Source organism: Heliangelus exortis, chromosome 8 (genome assembly GCF_036169615.1).
Source record: "Heliangelus exortis chromosome 8, bHelExo1.hap1, whole genome shotgun sequence".
NCBI classification, from domain to species: domain Eukaryota; kingdom Metazoa; phylum Chordata; class Aves; order Apodiformes; family Trochilidae; genus Heliangelus; species Heliangelus exortis.
In genome coordinates, this window is record NC_092429.1 from 2,827,845 (window position 1) to 2,853,200 (window position 25,356).

The window sequence follows — 25,356 nt, forward strand, 5'->3', positions numbered from 1 at the left end:
TGGAATCTGTGCAAAGCTCCTCAACAGTATATAAAGCTTTAAAAATGTAGGCTTCACATGGTCTGCATAGCAAATACCTCTCTGCACATCAAGCAGTGGCTGCATATAGCATTTAAATAATAAGCTTGAAAAGCACACAAAGGGATTTGCTCTTTCGATTAGATTGATTTTTGTTTGTGGATGTTATTTGGGCTCCCCTTCACTGTGGAACAAGTCCCCTACAGTTGCCATTAAAGCACTGAAAGCCTCCCTTTTGTTTTTAAATGTCAGTTTGAGCATAGCTTCATTAAATCATTTCACAATTAACTCCCTGAACATCCAGACTTTTTTAAAGCATCAAACCCAGCTGAATCGGATTTGTTTCCCAGCAGAGTGAGTCCAAAGTGGTATCCCCAAGTGTGTATCCAGGAATTTGTATATTTGACTTGTGGCTACACAAAATACATATGGGAGCCGTGTGGGTGGTGGAGAAAGGATTAAAGCTTTCTCCCTGGGCCTAAGAAATACCATAGCTTCTTGCCCAAAATGCAGGGCTCGGGAAGCAAGTCATAAGGGAAAGACGTCTGGGTTAATCTAGGAAGATTTATTCCCAAAAGAACTATAAATGAAGCAAAGTGAACTCGAAAGAGTTGCTAGTTTAGCCCTGTATGTAGAAGCAGCAAGGCTTTTGATGAAGCTGCCTGACTTCCATGTAGTGTCTTATCTTCTAAAGCCTGACTCGAGCTACCACACTGTCTCCTCATGACAGCAAACAAGATCCCAATGGTCCCAGTCTGTGTCACAGCTTAGCTACTGGCCTTGGTTTCTCTCATACATGATTATGTGAAATGCCAAACCAAGTCAGAAGCTAACTCTTAAGCTCTTTTCTCCTCAATATAAAGCCAGCTCAGAATTTTGTCCATCATGTAGAGAGCAGAGAGATCTCCTGCTTCCCAAGAGCGAGTCCAGCCCTCATCTCTGAACCTCTGCAGCACGGTGGGCGCTGCCGATAGCTCTTGCTTCCCGCTCCGTCTATACTTACTTGGAGAAGTGGGAGAGGTGGCCCCTCCTTCTGTTGATGTAGTTGGAGGTTTTGTGTCTGGCACTGGCAGAGGCACAGGCCTAGCCATTGGTGGCGGAGGTGGTGGTGGCAACATTGGGGTAGGAAGGAATGGATTGTGCACCTTGCCTTGGCTGCTACCATTGGGCTGCCGAAAAACAAGCAAACAGACAAAAATTATACTAAAAATCAGCTGTGAGGAACCTCTGGTAATAACAATCTAGTTGAAAGCTACGTGAGACACATTTGCAATTACTTGAGAGGTGGCAAAGAATGTCCTGTGTCAAATTCTCCACTGACTTCAAGGAACTTTGTTTCAAACCCTGTGAGCCTTGTGAAACCATGGAAATTCTCCCTTGTAAACATTTGTCCTATTAGCAACTGCTCTGAACTGCCCTGGATTAAATTCTGCTACTCCTTACATTTCCTGCAGCCACTAAGTCATGCTCAGTGAGAGCTCATGCAGTATTTTTGACCCCTTAAATCCCCCTGTTCTGTGCCTCTGTTATACCCTTAGGATATCAGTGCCTCGGACTTCAGTGTAAATTTCTTAAAGATACTGCTCATTAAGAGGAAAAACAAGCATTTTTGGTGGTCTTAAAAGTCATGCTGATATCTTATTACAGGAAAATGAATGAGTATATATTAAAGGAACTGCTCTCCCATATCCCTTTCAAATTAGCAATAGTGTAGCTCACAGTTTAGTTGCCATTAGGATCATGTGGAGAAACAACTAACCTTAGAACTGCTTTATTTTACATATTAGGAAAAAAAAAACTCCATTTAGTCTGGGATGTGGCGGGTCACAGGCAGAGTGGGCCCAGCTATACAAGTGTGGTCTTTCAGTTTGTCACCAGAAAAACCTATCTATAAGTATTTTCAAGTATCACAAAAACAAGAAGCAGGCTTAAATAAAAAGCCTCCCCTTCCCCCAACTTGTTAAGTTTATATTTTAAATGTAAGATGGACACTTGAAAACCATACAGACAGATGCCAAATACCATTATAAAGAGAAAGTAGGACAGCCTGTGAATCAGGTGTTCCATTTTAGTGACAAAAATGATGAGATCACTTTCGACAGCACTCTACAAATTGATCTCACTGCAGTTCTTCTGTCACTGAGCATTGGCTTTTCCATTGATGATAAAAGCTCAGCTTTAAACACAGATCCATATTCTGAATACTGTTAAAGAAAATAATATTTTAATTCCTGTTAGGGTTTCCATTAGCCTGAATTACTGGGGACAAAATACTCTGGCAAGTGCTTGGGACCTGATTTTCATTTCACCTGCTTTGGCACTGACAAAAGGCCTTCAAGTTGTGTAGGTGCAAATCACTTGTGCTGGAGCAAAAATGGTTCAGGGCATAAATAAGACTCCAATTCATCTGCCTTTAACTTAGCAGCACTCCCACTGACTTCAAAGACTGCAGTTACCAGTGTTTGCAGCAAGAAGCAATCCTTCAGGGATATTTATTTTTCCAACACCCAGCACCTTTAATAAACTAATATATTGGTGACATCTCTCAAACACTATCTTGTCTCACAATTAGGGCCCTTTCCTGCCAAGAAGACCCCTGCTGTATGTTCATTGTGAGTGTGCTAACAGTTCATAATGCTGAATGGTTTGGGATAAATTAAGCAAATGAATACTCAAGGAAAAAGAAAAGCACTGTATTGATTTGTTGTCTAGACATAAATGTATCTGCTAACATATTGCAGACATTATTCAAAGCCAGTACTGGCTGGAATAAGTACAGTCAGTTTTTCTGCTGGGGGAAGGAAAGCACTGAGAACAATATAGCTTATTAAATAAGTGTAATAAATTAGATGCTAATAATTAAACTAATTCTCATTAACACTTCCAAACGTATGTATGTCAGGAGAGAAGCAGTAATTTTGCCAGTTATTACTTCATTGGCTGGAAAAAGTTACATGCATTGCATTTCATGAAATATTCAGAGCATTATTTTAGATTTGATTTACATAAAATTTATAAATTCTGTATTTGACCGGAATACTATTTCAATAATAGCAAGATGATTCACTTTATTTGATTAAAAAAAAAAAAAAAAGAAAATGGTTATTTGAAGCTTTGGAACTCTGCTTAATTTTTCATAGAGATAAGGGGAAAAGATAACTGCTTACAGAAATAACAAACCATAATAAACTGTACTTTTAACATCTTGAGTTCAAGTACTGGTCAACTTGATCTAAAGTGCTATAAGGCAGTATTTTTTTTTTTTTTTAATGAACTTAGCTGATCTGAAACATCTGTTTCTCACCCTCCCTTCTCCTGCTCCTTCCCCCCCGCTATCCCCCGAACTTCAAAAATAATTAATAAAAATTATTCTGCCTTCATATTTTGTTAACCCCAGTTCCACTAGGGTTACAATGCATGCAGCAAAGTCATTTGTGGAGGGACCCAGAAGGTCACTGTATCATCAGCTCCTCTGACAGTTTAAGTGAATTTCACCACAATGTGGTCGAGTGGTTTTTTGGGGAGGCTTTTTGTTGTTTTTTTCAATACTTTTGCAGTAGCAGCGTTATGTTGGGGTTTTTTCTGTTTGTTTTTTTCCTTCCTTCTAATGACTTATTCGAGGTGTGTTCCTGTATGCGACATGCTGTTAAAATAACCCCAGAATCCCATGGTTAATTTTTACATAGGACAAACACTTCTGAAGAAATAAAAACGGCTTCCTTACATTTAGGAACCCCACCTGTCCAGCCTGCTGACCAGCGTCGGGGCAGACAAGTTGGACAAACTCTTTCAGAGTCTCCTGAGGATGATAGCGGATTGCTGGGTGTGAGAAGTATGGCCCAGGCTGTTGAATAATGGGTGATGTTGGAAAATGAAGAGTCGATGGTGTTGCATGTGGACTTGCTATAGGAAAGAAAACAAAGAAGTTATAGAGAGTTTTGCCTTTGGAAAACAAAACAGTTTAAAGCTATTGTAGTTTTAGGCTTTTTTTTTAAAAGGTACAGTACTGTTTATACATCTGATCTTCACAATTAATATCTTAGACCACATTGTGTCCTACGCTCACTTCATCTAGATCCTGAAAACCAACAGAGCCAGACATTTTAAAGGATTTTCTGTGTTTTTAGTGGACACGTATAAAGGAATCAGCAGTCCTTTGTCAAAGTGAAAACTATTCATCACCTTAAGAGCAGTCCTCATCAATCAGGCAATAAAAAAATGTATTTGGGAGATTAGGGTTGGTTTAATTGACACTTCATATAACTTGGATTTGCACATATGAATCCATTTTATATTGCACTATAAATGGTTGATAATTTAAAGATGGTCTAACACTTCCTGTTGTTGGGTCTTTTTTTTTTTTCCACTTCAGTTTAGGAACATTTATTTTAAGTAACGTGTTTTCATCTAATGAACGTGCACAAAGTGGTGAGATCGTTTTGAAAATTGCATTTCCATTTCTCCTGAATAATGTCAGGCTCAAACCTTCAGCAAGCCCCCAGCTTGCATTCAGGGATGAAGTTTAATTTGGTGAATTTATGGGCCAACAAGCCAGCTGGAAAATGTACTACAGTGAAGGTGTAAAGGTGTAATGTACACAAGCCCATTGGCAATGACAGATTTTACCCTCAGCTGATTTCAGCAGAACTACAAGTGCAGCTGGAGAGCCTGATGCTCTCCTGCATTATGTGACACCTTTGCCCAGTTCCTTGGCCTTCAAGATAGACTGGGTTGGACCCCTTTTAGCAAACAGCACTTTCCACTGTTAGTTGTCACCATCAGATGGTAACTGCTGCCACTCATAGTGCTATGAATCCTCCCTTTCCCCTCTAAAATGAGAATTCACTTTTCCTTTAGAATGGCCAATTAATCTGTTTGAGCAGAAGCTCATCGGTAAATCATAGTTTATTTCTCACCAAACAGTCATCATTACATCCCACTTGCTCCCCTGCCATGCTTGCCTACTAATCTTTCAAGGGTTATCCTGCACTTGTACCCCACACATAACCAGTTAGATAAAGGCTCTGCAAGGGAGGTAATATCCTACAGAAACTCCTGTGTTGGCTTTGAAGTAAGTTAAATATACAAGAGGGAAAAAAAGCCTTTGGCACTTTTGGAAAAATTGGGAGAGATGCAGGAAGGTTAACTAAAATCAAATACAAACGAGCAAACACTCATTTCATGATGGATGTTATGAAAAAGCCTCAGTTAAATAAAAGCTAAAACCTGCTGTTTAGCCTTCTTCATCACCAGTTTAATAATATGAGACTTTATTAATAATTTTTTTCTGAAGCATTATTAAACCATTAGCAAAATCAAAGCCTGAATATGTGGACAAAACAAGTATTCAGAGCCAGCAGCAAGGAAACCAACTGCATTACCCTGTAAACATTCATTAAGGGTTGGCTGGGCAGCACTTCTCTGTACTTCTTTCTCCACGACTGGATAGGAATGACTGCACTGACACCACCACCAAGAAGAGCTGCACTGGTGCCTGGGGTGCTGAGATGGGATGAAGATGAAGCTCTCATCCTCACCATGAAAAGCCCCCCTGTGGCCCTGTGAACCCTGCCAGTCCTCCTCCCCCCAGTAAGAGAAACCCAGGCTAAGCGTGTGGTACTGAACAGGAAAACCCCACTGAAAGGTGAGGAGATGAGGAACCAGAAGGTAGCACACAGCCTCCTGCTCTCCCTGATCACAGCATATATCCATGGAACCTCTTCTAGGGTCTATACCTGGCTCACAACAGCCAGAGTTTGTGGCACGTGGGCTGGACTGGAAACCAGTGCCTTCCCACCAACGTGTGGGCTCTGCAAGGCTGCACGCAGGAGAAGGAAACAAGCAGCAGCACATCCCACACTCTGAGTTATGGAAATGTTGACAGTCCATGGCCAAGGCAACCACCTGTGTGCCCAGCCTGTTCAACCTGTCTGCACATCTGGCCTTATCTCTTATTTTTTTTTAATAAACCTAGTTAATTATTTCTTACTCGTTCTTAAGACAGATACTTTTGCTCTGGGTTTGCATCTTAAATGATGGCGTGTTTGAAAACTCTTCAGATAAAGAACTCAAATCTTCAAAATAAGAAATGAAGGCTATTTTCCTGTCCCCAAACTCCTGGGAGAGGCTGTGACTTTGAACTTTGGTAATAAAGGCAGATACCTTATGGGATTCACCCTGGTAAATGAGTGCCTACCATGCAGAACTAAATAGAGAACTATTACCTACCAATAGAGAACTAAACAGAACTCATGGTGCCTAAGGAGAAATCCATCTCATCCAAAACCAGACCACTACCTTTGATTGGACTTCACTGGCCACACTGGCTGGCCCACCAGTGGCTGTGAAGGGAGCCCAGCCATACCAGCCCTGAGGCAGATACTGCCAGCCTGTGCATGCACCTTCAGTTAGGCAAATTCCACCCAAGGTGTCAGCCTCTGATCTCACTTACACCAACCCCTGAGGTGTAACTGATATAATGACACTTACATCATAGCCACTTTACAGGTATGAACGTATCACCACCACCTTCTCCCAGAACCATCAGTCTTTTTAGAGCCTGTCAAAATATTTTGCCACCAATATTCGTTCAACAAAAGCTGATGGTAATTGTTCTGATGACTACTACAAAACTTTCCTTAGCATACAACATTTCTGTCCTTAACCATATTCTTCCTCTCTTCTTTTGTATCTCCTTTGATAGCTCCTCCTTTCCTTGTATGCCAAATGAAAGATGAAGGTAAAAGTGAGAAAGGAAACTTAATGGGGTAAACGTCTAATTAAGTAAAAAACAGACTGGAGCTTTTAAGAATATTTACCAAAAAAATAGCACTAGCTCTGTTAATACTATTTGATATTGTTATGCAACTGCACTGTCCTTTGTACACATCTGGTAACTCATTCCCTCTCTTCTGTTGACTGAAAAGGAGACAGAAAGGCTATTTCAACCAAACAAGAAATAAAAAATTGTAGGGAGGGAACATGAGGAAGTTTGAAACTGGCCCTGAGAAAACACTGTTTTTAGCTTTTCCAAAATATGGCTCTTCATTTAGGAATTTGATTTGCTATATGGAAGACATAGGCATGGAAGTATTTGGTCTTCCTCTATTGCTTTGACCTTCTCAGGATGTCAGGGTAAAAAATAAAGATGAAAACATTTGTTGGTCATCTTCCCAAAAACAGAGAGAGAAGAAAAATGAATGCAGAAATGATCAACAAGAATTCAGGAAGATAAAGAGCTGCAAGAAAGAGAAAGAGGCTCCTCTTTGGAGTCTTAGCCAAAGAGGAACTGCCTTGAAGGGCTTTCTGGTGATCACAGGCAAGACTGTTGGAAGGGAACAAGACTGAACAGGTACTGGTCCTCAGTCTGTGCCATATACTGACATGTAGGGTCCATTCTCTCTGAGTTGATGGATTTGCATGAGAAGTACCAAACGGAATAAGGATCCCCAAAAGTTTTGGTTTTGCAGTCTCTGATGGGGAAATCCTAAATTCCTCAAGTGGCAAAAGAAAGGGCTGTTTAATCAGAGGAAGAATCCTCACTCCTTGCTCAGGTCAGCAACTCTGGTGTATGCAAAAATGACTCTTCAAACAAGTTCTGAGTGCAGAACACAGATGTGTTTCCAAGTATCTGGATCCTCACAAACATATTTAATCAGCTAAAGGAAGTGAGGTAGTGGAGCAGGTTGCTATTTTCCCTGTTGCCCTCTAAAAGAGGCACATGATCACAGACAAACCCCTTCAGTCATAAATTTCAGAGATGTTTACTAAAAATTAGCAAGCCATTGCTTCTGAAAGCCCTGCCTAGAGTGATGCAAGTGTTCCTCTGCATAAGGAGGAGCTATTACTACTTAGGTGCTTCTGATGGGATATTACAAGTCTGAATCAGTGATTGTAAATTCTTTGGGTCTTCAAATGGAGGACAGAACAGGTCTTTGTCTATTATTTATTTACTTATTGACTTATTATTTATGTATCCCTAAGCAGCTTCACGCTGCCAAGCCATATTTCTCTTGGCGTCTTTCAGCCTGTGACATTTATATTTTATTATTGACCTCACTAACTGACATAAAATATAAGCTCTACAACCTATGAAAGTATGGATATCCCAGGTCAGAACTTCATTTCTACCCGCTGTAGGTATGGAGGAGTTGGACTTATCTGGTGTTATTGAATCTATTATTTGGGGGGGGGGTGGGGGTTGGAAGCAGAAATTATCCTTCCATCTCAAGGCAAGCATAAATATTTCAAAGCACACATGATTCTAATTCCATTGAAGCTCATCTGAAACATCCCAGACTTTTTATTGAAAATGAGATGATAATGTGTGGTGGCCTGCAACAGATAGACCAGTATCTTAAAACTACTGTTTTAGGGCCAAATAATTATGCAGTACAGCTGTTGCATGCTATACTGGATCTTCTAGTGTTTTATAAGTTTGTGGTGCTATGCAGCACAAAATTAAGAGGATTTTTCAGAATGCTGAATTCAGGCATCTAATTATGCAGCCTGGTCTTTTCACTCCTTGGTTTGTAACAGCCAATGGCCAACTATGTAACTAACAAAAGAAGTTGCATTCACTGCTTTGGTTAGTACTCATTCATTTGGTTAGCACTTCTCATCTCTTAGGCAAACGAGTAAGAGTGAATGGTGAACTCTGTTCAACTGATTAAGGGTTGAATAATAAAGAATCAGTTAGTTTGAAACAGGTTATAGTTTCCTTCAGATATTTAGTACCCTCCTTAGGTCCTTCTCCTAAGACAGGTTATCCTGTTGACAGCAGGCTTCTGGAGCCTATAGAGGGTGATAAAAATCTAAACAGCCCCCCTGTAATATTGAAGGACACAGTCAGTGACCTCTTGAGCTGCTTGGACCCCCACAAGTCTATGGGACCGGATGGGATCCACCCAAGAGTGATGAGGGAGCTGGCAGAAGAGCTCGCCAAGCCTCTCTCTATCATCTACCAACAGTCCTGGCTCACTGGGGACATCCCAGATGATTGGAAGTTGGCGAATGTCACGCCAATCCACAAAAAGGGCCGGAAGGAGGACCCGGGAAACTACAGGCCCATCAGCCTGACCTCAGTGCCTGGCAGGGTTATGGAGCAGATCATCCTCAGTGCAATCACACAGCACCTGCAGGATGGGCCAGGGATCAGACCCAGCCAGCACGGGTTTAGGAAGGGCAGGTCCTGCCTGACCAACCTGATCTCCTTTTATGATCAGGTGACCCGTCTGATGGATGAGGGGAAGGCGGTGGATGTGGTCTACCTGGACTTCAGCAAAGCCTTTGACACCGTCCCCCACAGCATTCTCCTGAAAAAGCTGTCAGCCCACAGCTTGGACAGGAGCACCCTGTGCTGGGTTAGGAACTGGCTGGAGGGCCGGGCCCAGAGGGTGGTGGTGAACGGGGCTGCATCCAGTTGGCGGCCGGTCACTAGTGGTGTCCCCCAGGGATCAGTGTTGGGCCCGGTACTGTTTAATATCTTTATCGATGACTTAGACGAAGGGATTGAGTCCATCATCAGCAAGTTCGCAGATGACACCAAGCTGGGGGGAAGTGTAGACCAACTCGAAGGAAGGAGGGCTCTGCAGAGGGACCTGGACAGACTGGAGAGCTGGGCCGATTCCAACGGGATGAGGTTCAACAAGGCCAAGTGCCGGGTCCTGCACTTTGGCCACAACAACCCCATGCAGCGCTACAGGCTGGGGACAGATTGGCTGGAGAGCAGCCAGGCAGAAAGGGACCTGGGAGTCTGCATTAACAAGAAGCTGAACATGAGCCAGCAGTGTGCCCAGGTGGCCAAGAAGGCCAATGGCATCCTGGCCTGTATCAGAAACAGCGTCACCAGCAGGTCCAGGGAGGTGATTCTTCCCCTGTACTCAGCACTGGTGAGGCCACACCTCGAGTACTGTGTCCAGTTCTGGGCCCCTCAGTTTAAGAAGGATGTAGAGGTCCTGGAACAGGTCCAAAGGAGGGCAACCAGGCTGGTGAAGGGACTCGAGCACAGGCCCTATGGGGAGAGGCTGAGAGAGCTGGGGCTGTTCAGCCTGAAGAAGAGGAGGCTCAGGGGAGACCTCATTGCTGTCTACAACTACCTGAAAGGAGGCTGTAGCGAGGTGGGAGCTGGACTCTTTTCACATATGACCTCCAACAAGACAAGAGGACACAGTCTTAAGTTGTGCCAGGGGAGGTTTAGGTTAGATATTAGAAAGAATTTCTTCACGGAGAGGGTGATTAGGCTATGGAATGGACTGCCCGGTGAGGTGGTAGATTCTCCATCCCTGGAGACATTTAAAAAAAGACTGGATGTGGCACTCAGTGCCATGGTCTAGCAACTGCTCCGGCGGGTCAAGGGTTGGACTAGATGATCTCTGAGGTCCCTTCCAACCCGGCTAATTCTATGATTCTATGATTCTATGAAAAGAGCAGTCCAAATAAAAAGCATGGGATCCCATCACCCAGGGAGTGCTCACTGATGTGGCAAAGGGACTTCACCTGCTGTGCTCAGACAGATTTCTCCACCAGCACAGCCCAACATATGGGGGATACATATTGATCCATCCACCTTCCATCTCCTCTTCCAAAAAGCCCTGTCAATCTCTTCAAGTCTAGATGACTGGATGGGATGCCTTTCTTCCTAAAGTTGTTTGCAGTCAGTCTTTGAAAGGGTCATTTCATGTTGTTCTTCTCCTGCTTGGGAAAAGGCTACCATCAGCCTGCCCTCCTCATCTGTTCAAAGCAGGAGTGGTCTGGAGAATCAAACCCACTGAACCTTCACTGGTCCATCAGACCAGGCCAACAGTGGATTGGCTTCACCAGGGCACAACACTCAGATACCTCTTCTATGAAGTGATAATTAAGTTTACTAATAGCTCATTAAACACTCATCAATCTACCTAGAAATAGTAACATTATAATCATAACGAAACAGGCTCATTTTTATCAGCTTGTTTTTGAGGCCATTTTAATTGGCTTCATTACAATTAAGAAAGTATTTTTTTAAAAGTCATTTCCCTGGAAATGTTATAGAACAGTTTGTTCTGCTAGATATTTCCACTTCAGGCTTCTAAGTTGCTTTAACTCCCTGCGTGCTGTAAGCTTTCTCCTAGCATTTAAGTGATGCAAGTGCCAGTTCAAATTATGCAAGATGTATCCCACCCTTTGTACCCCAAAGGTACTTATTCTGAAAATTGACCATATTAGAGTACTAATTGGCTAAGCCACCATGCTGGCTGATGTGAAATGCTTTCAAACACCATGAAACAGCTGTGTTTATCGGAAATATGAAGAGTGACTTTTTAATAAGGAGATCTGGCAATAATCCAAATTTGTTGAAAGGAACTTACACTTCTATGTATAATACAATACAAGAGGTAAAGAATAGAAACCTAAAACAATAGCTTTAAGCCCACAGATTTTTTTCTGATGAAAGCAGTTACCCAAACAAGGGAAAAAAAAAAAAAAAAATTAAGAAACTTAGGTTGGGATTTGCAGAGGGAGAAAGAATTCATTAACTGCTTTTGAATTTCAATGGGAGCTGTGTCCCTGTAACTCTTCCAATGGTTTCTGAAAGTCCCTGTTTTTCTCACTGCCCATTAGGAACAGACTTCAGGGTGATAAATGTAGAGCAATCTCTTACTCAGGTTAGGAGGGACTTGCCTCTTCTTAAACACTGAGCTGCTGTCAGTAGGACTGAGCAGTCCTAGGACCAGCCCTTTGAAGGGAATCCAGATCAGTGGAAAACTTAAGTATTGCTTAAGTCCCAAAATGGTGCAAAGGTTTAGTAACATGGCTGTCAGGTCCATGGGGGAGCTAAACTCCAACTGATCCAGTCTGGCATAATTATTTGCAAGGCTGGGGAATCACGGGGCAGGAGGACAAAAATTGGCCATGCCCTCCTAGTATGGGTGAAACTGGCATTTACTTCCACATTATGGAGGCAAATGTAGATGAAACATTCAAACTATAACATAAATAGCTGACCAATGCAACTGATATACAAATACCCTAAGTATGATAGATGGAGAATCTGTTCCTGTCCACTGACATAAAGAAGAAGGACTGAACTGCAGAATTCCCCTCACTCAGCTCCAGAAGTCAAGTACAGGTGGTTGAATAAGCATTGCTGAAAAAACAGACCCTTGGTAACTCCTATCAGCCCCTTTTCCTGCTCTGAAGAGTGGTATAAGGCACCTGCACCCTTTGTTCACAAATACTCTTTCAGTAAGAGATTTTTGCAGCAGCAAGTGGGAGGCAGAAGGACCTTTTGCCAGGGCCCCAAGGCAAAAAGAACACACGTTTCCAGCAAAAAGAAACTACTCCTAAAGCTGTGTGGCACAGGATTTATTGGTGTGCTCTGGACAGAAAGTATTGCAGGCTGCTTTTGAAAATCTGTAGAGCTGAACTGAGCACTGCGTCCAGATTCTGGCACGGGTAGGGGGCCAGTGAAGTTGGCTTTTTTGAGCAGATTGTTTCAAAACAAGTCAAAATTCTTCTGTCTTTGGGAGATCAGAATGCTACAGAACTGATTACATAGGTATAGAAATAAAAACCATACCTACAAAGAGCACAGAGCACTCCTCCCTTCCAAGACCATGGCTAGAGGTCAAAAAACACCCCTAAATTAACCAATTTGTAGAATTCCTACTTCACATCAAATGCTGGCAACTTTTGCATATTATTATTGTTTATACATGATGCATTCCTATATATAAGATAAAAACTACTGCTAGGAGAATGCATCATGTCTTTCTTATAATGAAATGCAGTTGATAAGTTTACAATAGAAATGTAAATTTTCTTAAAACCCACAACCTTTATGTGTGTGATGATATAATTCCACTTTGATACTAAAAAGGGCATGGTAATGGAATCTGTGACTTTGGAGTGATATATTGCTGTTAAGTTAATAGGACTCCATATTCCCATTTCTAATATCAGTGTTTTTTCCCCCTTTCATTCTGTAGATGGTAAGCTGATACTACATAAACATTGTTAAAGCTATAGTTCCACGCTACAGTAATTCACTTAACTTTAACATGATTTATGGTTCTGTCAATAGAGGAGGTTGAAAATCCAGAGTTCTGATGCTTAAACATGGGTTCCATATTTAAAGCAATAATGTGCTTTTTGTGTGCGTCTGAAGCCAGCAGAATTTAGCATAAAGCAGAGATAAAAATATTATAGTTGACTGCACCATTTAAAGCATATAGTTTAACTTCATGGGTACATCAAACAAAGCAAAGAATCTGAACACAGAATCAGTGTAAGGGGTGGGTAAAATACTTTGCTCCTGCAGCACTTTATTTTTACATTATTTTGGGGGAGATGCATGAAATCCTATTAGTGTTTTTAACATTCCCCTTTTTCAATTCTTTTGCTCAGTTAGATCAGCTCCTTTTGTCGGGATGAGTTTAAATCTGGGTCCACTGTGTTAATCACCCCCCATTCTTCTTTGTGGCACTCACCCTCCAGGCATTTTGCCTCTTTAGGAGATTAAGCGACCAAGTCATCTTGTTGCTCTAACATGTCCTCACTGGAGCAACATATTAACACAATTCCTCTGCAGAAGAGCCCTCTTTAGAAGTTTGCTGCAAGGATGACAAATTAACCCAGCATGGTGTCCCATACATCTATCTCAGTACAAATTATTAGTGTAATAGAGCTTTTAGTTATGCATTTATCTAGTAATTATTGAACGGTTATACAAAACGAAGCTGAGCAATCATGGCCCTTTATGAGGCAGTCTCAGTGGGTGGCCTTACAGTTAATTTAGGATAGGACTGTCTAAGCAGTTCACTCACACACAAATTAGCTGAACAGCCTGCTCCTTTAAATATTTCCTATGTCACAGGCTAACTCTTTACAATACAACAAAGGTAGAGTTTTAATTACACGGTTCCTGACTTTTGTTTAGCTGAAGCTTTAACCGTTTGCAAGCCTTCCTCTCTGCCCTCCCTCCCCTGCCTGGGGTGTGGGAGTAGATGGCACTTTGGGTGGGGTATCTTGCAATTACTAAGCCCTGACCTTGAGGCCATCTGTTAGCAAACTTTTTCTTTTAGCATCATGCTATTTCAAAGCTAGTGGAGAAAAGCAGAACCTTCACCTGCACAGCTATCCTCACGTTGTAAACCCGAGCATCCCCCCGTGCTGCCACAAAAGCAACGCTCATCTGGTGGTCAGGATCAGTTTATTTATCATTTCTATTCAACTTTCTCATTCTTATGGTGTTGCTCTCTCCTCTTTTGGCTGTTTTACAGTACTGTTCACTGATCTGGGGTGTCTGTATCAGAATGAACTTGCACCGTGTTGTTTTTGACAAAATTCAAAGGAAAGTAAAAGGTTCCATTAGTCTCCCAGCACCGAGGAGCTGCCATGCATAGCTGCATGGAAGGGGCTATTACAAAATGTCCTTTTACTTTGTGTAGCTCCAGAGTTAACACTTTGATTTGCCTGAACCTGGCTGACAGGACAGCAAACAAGCACTGATATTTTGGTGAGCCTGGGGAGAATTTTGATAGAGAAGGGTACAATGTCTTCCCAGAAATGTGGCACCGAGTTTCTGCCACTTTGGCACAAAGAGAGAGCACTATCCTGCAGAGTTTCCCTGGTAGACCTTGCCTTGATAAAAATCTCAATGGCAATGCTTATTATGGAGTAAATTAATATAATGGGAACCACTCCACAAGCTGACTTTCATCCCTTCTGTTTCTGCTCACACACCCACTTCCTTGGGCACGTACTTTAGACAGTACTTTATGCTGTATTTCCCTTGTAATTGTGTTTCTCCTTCATTTATCTTCCTAACGTACCATCTCATCCCTATTTTTTTTTTCCTTTCCCTGCCTTTTCTTCTTTTCTTTTTGGCTTGCAGGGTGCTTGTGCTGTCATGTTCTGTGGAAATGCTTGAATGCTCTATGGCACAGGTTGCCGTGTGGGCCAGGTTTACAAGATCGTGGTCGATTTAACCTTTCAGCCAGCTCCAGATATAAAGTCACTAGAGTGTAAGTAGCAGTACATGGAAACCCAGAACCACTTACTTAAATGCTGCTGTCTCCCACAGTATTTAAATCTGGTAAAGAGTTCAAGTGGGCTAATGTCTGGGAAACTGTAAGATGCCAGCAGTACGTGATGGCTTTGCAATACCAGAGCACTGGGATGAGCTATGCTGATCACCAAATAATCTAACTTGCAGGTAACTAAAGTATGCTGCGTAGGAGAGGTAACTGCTTGCATTTTCAATGCTTTGAAATAAATTTTAAAACTGATAGTGATGATAAAGCCACCCTATAGGTGATCAATTTACCATCTGCCAGACGCTGAATCCTAACCACACTGGTCCAGAGAAGACATATGGTGCATTCATAGAGTCATGCCCAAAAAACTGCCATCATCAAGTGAGGCTCCATGAATCACTTTGCTAGCTTATCACCAAAGAAACTTGGATCTTACCACCATCTGTTGGAACTACTGAGGAGTCACCGAAGCATTGGCATCCATGTGCCAGCACTCACTGCACATCTGGTCCTTTGGTCAGCCAGCTCAGATCCTCTCTGCTGGCTACTGCCCAGCTGGGCTGAGTACTGGCAGCAGCACCAGTGCAGATAGGAAGCTTGTGCACAGCCTTCCACAAGGCAGAACAGGGCAGACAATTCCATGAGAACAGAGGTGTTCCAATGGGTTAGTTGAATGGAGCACCTTATAGCTAAAAAATCCTCTTCTGGATCTACTCCTCTTCCAAGCAAGATGTTGTTTGCAGAATGACTTATTGTTGGAATCACTGGGAAGGGCACTCAGTATCCTGGGACACCCTGGCACGGGATGTGCACTGTGTTCCAAGGAATGTTTGGAAGTGTGTGAAAGATTTGGGAATATTTCTGAGAAGTTATAAATCACTGGTTGTCAATGACAACACCTGCCATGAATGGCCTGCAGCTTCTCTTCTGCTGTCTATTTTGATCATGCTTTACAAATGCATCTCATAGACACATCCAAGTGAGAAACTTGCATATATGAACATCAGAAGGAGATGGAACCTTCTTGTTCAGCTGGCTGAGGAGCCTACTCTGATGGTGACCTACTTACTCATGACTTTCCTTTCTCTGCACTACCTCTGCAGACTGAAGGTTAAATCCTGCTCTTCCTTTTCTAAAGACCACTCTGAATGCCCTGCCATTGACCATTTACATAGTGCAAATAGACCCAAAGAGAATCTCATGTGTGTGTGTGTTGTATTACACCTATCATTTCTGCAGAAAGGTACAACTTCCAGGAACTAATGGTGGATGTGAATTGCTCAAAGATTACAGCCTCTGATACGATTCCATTATTCTCTTTATGTTGCCACTTCTGATACCTGAAAAGCTTTTCTCTTCTGCTTAACTGTCCTAAAGTACACTGGAGGCAATGGGATAAAGAACAAAGCTGGATTTGCAGAAAATAATCTGTCTCAATATATTATTCTTTACTAACAGAACGATTGTTGTAGAAGAGAAATAAACACAGCCAGTGTGCTGTGGAAGAAGAATACTGAAGAAGAACATCCAAAAAGAACAAAGAACAAAGTCTGGAACAAGATTTTTCCAGGATGATGACACTTAAAGAATCCATGGATGGGTTCAGAGGCTTTATTTTTTTTTCCTGAAAGTCTGTAAGACTTTGTCTGTGAACAAGCATAAAATAGAAAACACTTCTAACTGATATTGCAGAGGTACAGTTTTGGTTAACCTGTTAGGAACCACTGTGGTTAGAAACGGTGTTACTTCTTTACAGAGTTAGTAAAGACATCTCCTTCCAAACAAACAAAATTAGGGAACTGTAATAATTGTATTTGCCCTTTCAAATTCTGGCTGTCTTTGAATGTTCTTCTCACAGAGCTGATGGATATTCCCCAGTGCACAGAGAAAGTCTTGTGAAAACAGACTGTAGATGAGATTTAAACAAGACCTCACCAGTGATACATTTCCTCTCTCAACCACACAAAAATCCAAAACAGAGAGAGTCTAAGCAGAGGCAGACAAAGGCATTCAATGATCTTAAAAAATCAGTGTGAGGTAAAACATAGCTAAATAAAGGCCTATTAACTCATCAATCAACAACTTGACTCTAAAAGGCTGAACTTCTAAAGGATAGGAATTCAGAGTCAGCTGATATGCAATGGACATAATGTTAATGGAACACTGGTATTCTTCCTACTTACATCACCAATTATCAAGGCTTTTAACAGACAGCTCAGGTCCAATTTTCATGGGGAATCTGTATAGAACTTAGGTGCCCAAATATCCTTTGAAAATATAGTTGTGTGTCTAAGGGTAATAAATAATTGTTATGGGATTAACCACAACAAATCAAACCACAATGAGCAGATTTAACAAAGCACAGAAATCCATGAAGTGCAATTCTGACCTCATTTCAACTTATTGCAATGCCACAGCTTCACACCACATCACCTGGACTGTGCAGACAAAGAGGCTCCTCCTGGTTTATGCTGCCCTCAGTCAAACCACACTAATACCAAGCAGATATTTCAAAATAATTTCTAGGATGAATTGCTAATACATCTTTTTATGCCTCACCATTCCACCAATTCCTTAAAAATCTTCTCTAAATGAGACAAAATTTCAGAGCAGAAAGAGACATGTCACAACCATTCACTCCTATTTTTATATCTTCCAAAGAGGTTTGTAAGAAGATTCATTCATTTGTGTGTATTACGATGCCCAAGTGAGTTCCTTTTCAAATGTGAGCTGAGTACTGCATTTAGTTTTCTAGGCTAAAATGCAAATGCATCTTTCTAACAAAAAATGTATAAGCACACCTAGACCCAGAGGACGTCTCATGTACTTGGAAAGTCAGCCAGAAGAGTACTGTGAAGAAAAGCAGCCAAAGCAATGCAGGAACCAACTCCAAAGGAGTCCCCTAACAAGACAGTTCTTCAGCACACAGATCCCAACACCACCACCACTGACCGGCAGAAACAAAGCCACGGGCGTGGGGCTGAAGTGAGTGATGGGTCCCTACCTCCAGCAGTTACACTGAACTTAGGTTCTGAATGGACACAAGCAGAAGACACTCTCTCTAGGACCTTCTGTCCCTTTCCCCACCCTCTTCAAACAAAACCCTGAGCCCCCAGACACCAGCATTTCCATCACAGGTGCTCTTGAACAGCTGAACAGCCCAGCCTAGAGAAAACCAAACGCAGATCTTGGTAGCTAACAACCTCTGGGTTCTCAAGGTCCTGAGGCACAACCAGCCACTCCTTGGGTGGGTGACACGTGGTGATGACTGTCCGTGGAAAGGCAGGGGGTGCCATGGCTAATGTTTAAGCTGCCTGGGGGCTCTTGGGTTAAGCCTCACCTCTGGGTCCTGTAATGACAGGTCGATGGTGCTGTGTGAAAGCCGTTCCAAGGGAGGAGGTCTGCGAAGGCGAGGGACTGCTGAAACCAGACTTCTCTGACTTCTTTAATGTAGTTGGCGATGGCATTCCTGGCAAGAATGATTGATAAGTGCAATTTAATAATGCTAGGTCATGGAACGACAGCCTATGCATTGTGAAAGTGGGTGCAGAAGCAGCTAGATAAACTTAAAGGACAAATGAAAAGGAACGCAACAGCAAGCTGAAAGCTCACTTGGATTTCTGGTCTTTTTTTTTTTTTTTTTTTTGAGGCAGAAGCAGCCATGGTTTGCTCTGAGCAATGAGTACTAAAACACAGCCATATTTTTCTTTTAAATCTGAAATATGGATAAGATGCAGCTTATTATTGCTACTGAAACCTACTCTGCTTTATTTTTAGAAATCTGTAATAGCTGGAGCATTTGGATTTTTACAGGCTTTTTATGAGTTCTGTCTTTCACTCACTGTTTTAGTAGATTATTGCAAATGGATCTTTAAAATGTGCTGCACGACTCAAGGCACAACTAGAGAATGAAGTTTTCTGAGTTCAAACTCTGCCTCTCCTTACTCTCTTGACTTCAAAGGTATTTGGAAGTAATATATTTATGTGGTTCCCTTTTGCTTTCAAAGTTTTTTTTTAAAGGGTGAATGGTATTTGTGTCTTGATATTAGAAGCCACACTGGAATTATTTCAGAGTTGTTATTATGCCCTTGAACTATATCAAAGGCTTCCAATGAAAATCAGAGTTAAGTTGCCATAGGGTGAAACCTCTCCCGTGGACAGGCAGAAATGGTGTAATCTAACATGACCAGTTTGTGGTACTCTGTAAGAACAACTCTTGATACCAAATCAAGCCAGTGGAACCAAAGAAATCAGAGGAATGAATACATTGCCACAGGCTCTTAAAATCCAAGCCTTTTCTGCATCTGGTTTACGCTTGGATAAAATAATATTGCAACATTAAGATGAAGAATATGTATGTGTGCCTTTATTATCCTCTAGTTTTAGGCATATGGGTATGCTGATTGTCTGCACATACTCTGAAAACTTGTATTTTCCAGTGTATACAGTAGATCACAAATTTTGCTTATCTGTAGGGATACAGCAACCCAAAGGTGCAGAACAGTTGAGGTTTCAAGTGCAAAAGAAAAAATATCAGATAATGTAGAAGTTGAACTTCCACTTGCAAAGTTATTCAACCTTATTTCCAGCTCTGTACTTTATAGAATTTAATTGTTAAAAAGTAAAGAGAGAGGCCTGGACAATATTATCTCTGGACAATATTATTAACTTTATGTTTAATAACACTAGTTTTATAGTCCCTGGGATGTTGATTGCAATATGCAGGAGCCTTCTTGTACTTTATATGCTGCACTGCTGGGGCTTTAATGGTTTCAGTGAGGTTTTGCAGTTTATATTTCAGAAAGTTAAATAAAGTAAGGGAGTGGTTACAGTTCCAGGGTTGTACTTGCAGCTTTCTGTCTCAAAACTGTTTGCTACAAGGGTTTGCTGTACCAGTGGCTTTTTCTGATAGCAAGAAATGTTACATACTTTAAAGTTTAGAAGTGCCAGATGATTGTGCAAGGAAAAGACTGGCTTTTTGTTTGCTTGTTTCTTTGTTTGTTTTTTAATTGATCCTAGGGGCTTTGGAGTAGGGGCAAAAGCAAAAGGAGTTGGTTCAGTTTGGGGGTAAGATAGAAAAAAGGAAACTGAACTAAGGAATTTCAATGCAACATCCCAATTCAATGCAACATCCCAATCAGCCTGCTGAATTTCTGCTCGAATAGGAGGCTGGAATATAACTTAAGTTATTGTTCTGTGTCTGAGTGTCCATATTCAGGACAAGGATACTCAAAAATTAAGGGCATTTTTCACCCTGCTTTTCTTACATTAGAAGAACTGGGGATGAAAATGCCAAATGAAGGTCAACTCCAGCCTTAAAAACAAGTCAAAAGTCAGAGGCAGTATTTATGCTTGACTAGGGGTAGAGGAACCATTCTGCTGGCAACAAGGCCACAGGTTCATCTCCTCCATGCTGGGCTATGGAAGGGGCCAGGTTTGCCCCCCAGGAAGGCTTTAATGTAGCAGGCTCCATCCCTCTAAGTGCAAAATATCATGGACAGAACAAGTGAGTATTGATGTACAGGGATAATGACAATAAAACAGACCTGCTTGTGAGCTGGGCAGCCCATGAGCAGAGAGCCAGGAGGGGACAGGAGTACCTGCACCCTGGGTGAGCAACCAAGGCTGTGGGAGAAGTAAGGACTTCAAGTCCAGGCACAGAATGGTTCAGCTGGCTCTTAAACTCCCTGCTCTCCCCATATCCAGATGCCTATTCTCTTCAGGATTTATGGGAAAGATAAGCTTCTGAGAAAGTGAAGAAGTTATTTTCTTATCCCAGTGCTTGACTCACTGAGACCTTGGTAGGGGGAAAGGGCAGAGAGAGCACTGGGACATGGTTTAAAGCTGTAGCAAGTTGATGTGTTTGTGTCCAGCCAGTGGGACTTGAGGAGCTGCAGCCAGGCTGATGAATGCCCTTGCCCTGTGGAAATGCTGAGCAGTGTCACATTCATATGGAGATGAATTTTGTAAGGTTGAGGCAGTTGTTTTCCTATGAAAATAGACATTTAGTGTAACACTGTGTTGTAAAATTGAGTGGAAAGACAAATTGAAGCACTGATAATTGGTTCCTGTTTTTGTTATATTTGTTTGTTATCATCGTTCTGATGATATGATATCATTATCACTATTTTTTTTTTCATTATATCAGGGTATTTTGAAATGTATTGGTTTGGAACAGTCCAACTCTACCATGTTTTTATTTTGTTTGAGGTTTGTAATGACACATTTTATTTTGAGTGATCGTATCCATCAGATCTCAAGAAAAAAATGGCTGCTTCCTAGTTCAGAAGAATATGCAAACAGGAGCTTAATTACTTCACTTAATATTGACCAAGAGAAAGGATAAGACGAGCTTGCCAGCTCATTTCCAAAGCATGTTTTGTCCTTTAAGAGGGGAGGGTATGACAGAAAGTTAGGCAGTGCAAAGCAATTAGCATCATTCACATTTTATGTTGCACTAGCATGGTGCTCTAGCAGCAAAATTCAAACATTCTTTGAATGGGTTAATAAAAGAAGAAATACAGTCGGCATGCAAGAAAAAGGTTTCCAAGAACAAGCCAAAATATGTCCCATTCTTCTAAATTTATCACAGCCATGTCACATTATCCTTGAGACTGCCAGGAATGTCAATTTTTTTGCAATTTTAAAAAAATATCTCATTTAGCACCATATGTTTGGTTAATGTGCCTGATATATCCTGCGTATTCTTTAGTCCATCCCTTTCTAATACTCATTTTCTTTTTTTTCCCCCTTGCTTAAGCCATATGTTACAATGCTGGTCATTCTCTCGAAGCTCCTTTCGGGAGCTGAGAGCAAGGGAACTCAGGCTTAATCACCCAGAAAAACTTAAATCTGATACTATGAGTCTCACTTTGAGCTAAGCCATCTCAGCACTTGAATTAGTGTTGTAGGTGCCCAGTGGCTATGAAAATCAGGCTGCCTCTGAGGCAGTATGGTGAATATTAACAACAGGGGCAGGAGCTAAGATAAATGACTAAATATGGAACTAGGTGTTTAATTTTTGGCACCCATCTTTGAGACTCTCAGCTAGTTTTAAACGTCTTCAGTTTCTCACCTAACGAGTTTAAACATGTTTAGTGGTCCCTGGACCACAGCCTCCCCTCCTGTGTTGCTCAGGGATGCAGGAAATTAAAAAGTTAAAACTGAAGCTACCCTGGGCAGAGCCCAGGGAGGAGGAGGATGACTTGCACAGTTTTCCTCAGCGCTGCTCCCAAGAGCTTATGGATTTTGGGGACCATTGCACTGGAGACCAGGTTTCAGCATTCCACCTGGCCCTAACGAAGGGGTAGTGCCAACTCCTTTAAGGACACCTCTGAGTCCTGACCCTTCTCTGTCTCCTCTCCAGTGCAGGGCAGCAACCAATTACAATATCCCCCAAACCCGTCTCAGCTGCGCTGGCCGGTGAATAGGGAATGGAGCCAAGGATCCTCCCCATTCCCTGCCTCTTTCTATCCATCTGCTCCGAGGAAGGAATAAACAAGAACAGCCAGAACACAACGGCTGGGTAACCCAGGTGGGGTTTAAAGAGGGTTTCTTGCTATTCTGTGTGCAGGACCATTGTCCAACTCACAGTCACACCTGGCGCTTTTAGGAAACACAGATTTCATGCTGCAGGTCTGAGTCTCCTCTGAATGTTATTTAGAGTGCAAGAGAAGAAAATCAGACCCGGTCTATTTTCATCTTATGGCAGCTTTTAACTAAAGAATAAATGGAAAAGTTAATTGCTAAATAAGAAAGAAAATAAAGGGATTTGTGGTGTAAAAAACAGATGGATGTCTGGGTGGGTGTGTTGCCTTACTGTACTCGTGTTCTGTGAGTGTATGCATGCCAAACATATATGGTCTTAGCCTGTTCCCATTACCAGAAATCCATTTTTTTTCACTGGACAGAGGGAACCAGAGCACGGACCATAATGGTGCTAAATGAAAGAAGATGTGTTCTTTCATATTTTTTTTTTTTTTCCCCAAAAGGAAGTATTAATTTGACGTTGGTTTTTCAGCTGAAGAAGAATTTTAATTGCAGTACACAATAAGCAGAAAATTCAGACAACAATAATCTTGAAACTGTTAGCAGCATTATACTTCTATCAAGGAGCCCGAGTGCCTTTTTCAACATTAGAGCTTTCTGAATTTTCATTAATTTGGCATTTCCCTAAACACACGAGTTATTTTGTTCATTCCACATCATGCATCACACCCTTCTGCTCAATGCATAATGCAAGCGTAAATGGGATCCTTGTCCTTGAGAGACTCTGGTTACTGGAGCCATTGCACGGATGTTGAAGTCCAAAACTCTGCACTTCGCAAACCTCCAGCCCAAGTTTAAGCAGTGAATGCCCAGGAATACTTCATGTTCCTCATCTTCTAAAGGGCACTGGAGCATTGTGGTGGTTTTAATTCCTCTACCTCCTTATGTTTTGCCAGTACTAGAAATGCACCACATAAGAGTCTTCCTTGAGTACAGCTAAAGATCTTCAAATTTTCATGTATGAGGCTGATATATATATTTAAATGGACCAGAAAATGAGGTGTGAGAATCAAATGCACAAATCCTTCCCAGAACAAATGGACAACTAGGAACCTACTTTCCATATCCCCATGCATCTTACTAACAGAGGTGCTAAGATAAGGAATAACTCTGATGAAGTGAATGGAGCAACAGCGGTGTAAGAGGAGAACAATTCCCCTTCTCTCCAAATCTAAAGCTGTACCTGTATCTGTATCTGTAAATCCATCCAATTTCACTTCATTAATTACTAACATTTTTCTGACTGCACACAGCTTAAACAATAACTCCATCTCAAGTCAGCCACATCAGTAGACCAGCTCATATTCATCTCCAAAGACAGCTTTTGGATCATTACCCCAATATTCCCAGCAGCCCTCTGCCACTAGACTCGTGGTGGAGACTTTGTAACAAAAGCTATGAATGAAATATGGTCTGGATCTTTATTTTCAAGGGACACTATGAAAAGGAATCACGGAAGCTCAGGTATTACCAGGTGGACCATGAACTCAACAACATGCAGAACAAACAGATGATGCAGAAAAACAAGTTGGCTGTTGAAGGAAAAACTGATGTATGGAAAGAATTTTTAAAGAAATTTTCATCTTTCTATGCAAATTATTCCAGCAATTTCCCTGAAATCAGTATCAACAGAAATGTTGATGAGCTGCCTCTTTTTTTTTTTTTTTTCTTTCTTCCTGGGGAATTCTTAATTTCAAGCTTTTTGACACTTTGATGGCTACACTACTGTCAGTCACAGTAAGTCTACTTAGTGCTGAGCAAACTTTGTCATCAGCTGAGATACAATCACACTAGCTGCCATCCATCAGTTTGCTGTATTAGTTGCTCCAGTATACACAAAATCCAACGCAGATGGAAATTCACTCATCCTAATGAAGTGCTCTTTAGTTTCTACCCTCTGAATGGATACTTGCTCCCCTGCTCCCAGTCTGAGTAACCGTGATCACTGATTAGCTACCTGCCAGTGAGCACCTCGCTTCACAAACCTAAGCCCAGCTTAATAAACAGTGACTTTACAGAAGAAAAATGAAAAGCTCCCCCTCTATCCACTTATCAAACTGCTGCATATGCATCACCAACACACACAACCGGTTTCCTCAGAACTCGACATCTGACAGATCATCAGGAAAACAGAGCTAATCTATCCATACCCATCAACATCGTATCATAGGTGACTGCCAGACACTTAAGAAGCCATCCAAAAGAAATGTCACAACTCTTTTTCAAGACACTACAAAAGAAATGTTCCAAATAAAATAAAGCAAATGCGCGTACAAGTAAATGAGCCAAAGAACTTAATAAAAAGAGATTGATTAAAATGAGGACCAGAATGTTCAAAAGGGACTGAGAGAGAAAGAGAGGTGCCAAAGGCACGCTAAATGGATTCAATGGCATTAGGTTTTAAATGCTTTTGGACTCCTCAGCAATTTTTAGCCAAAAATATTAATTCAAGTAAGAATCAAAGTTCTGATGTCACTTAGGAAATAGATGTTTGAAATTTCTCTTTTGTAAATGAGAGCTGCTCCATTTAAAGAGGAGAAATATCAGTTTATACTGATGCAAAACCTTGCCTGCAGAATTGTAACACTGAACACTGCAATATTCACCATTATTTAAAAAACCTACCCCATTAAAATATGCCTCAAAGTGTTTGCTGCAATGTTCCCATAGAGTGTATTACCTTATGTGTTTGTGTCTATGTTTACAGCATCATCTGGATTGTTTCAGATCTCTTACATTAGCCTTCATTCCTGCTTTGCACCCAAGTGCTTCT

General features: G+C 41.5%; 1 protein-coding gene across 17 annotated transcripts in view; it reads right to left on the reverse strand.

Annotated features, from left to right (window-relative positions):
• Nucleotides 1–25,356, reverse strand: part of NFIA (nuclear factor I A) — a 245,781-nt gene that overhangs the window by 29,591 nt on the left and 190,834 nt on the right. For 8 of the 17 annotated variants that reach the window (XM_071749987.1, XM_071749989.1, XM_071749984.1 and 5 more), the window contains 3 exons: nt 18,376–18,504; nt 3,743–3,921; nt 1,022–1,187 (listed from right to left, as the gene is read on the reverse strand). In XM_071749987.1, coding sequence (XP_071606088.1) covers nt 1,022–1,187; nt 3,743–3,921; nt 18,376–18,504 — 474 coding nt within the window. The remainder of the gene's footprint in view (nt 1–1,021; nt 1,188–3,742; nt 3,922–18,375; nt 18,505–25,356) is intronic. The other 9 variants (XM_071749991.1, XM_071749994.1, XM_071749990.1 and 6 more) reach the window with 3 other exon arrangements.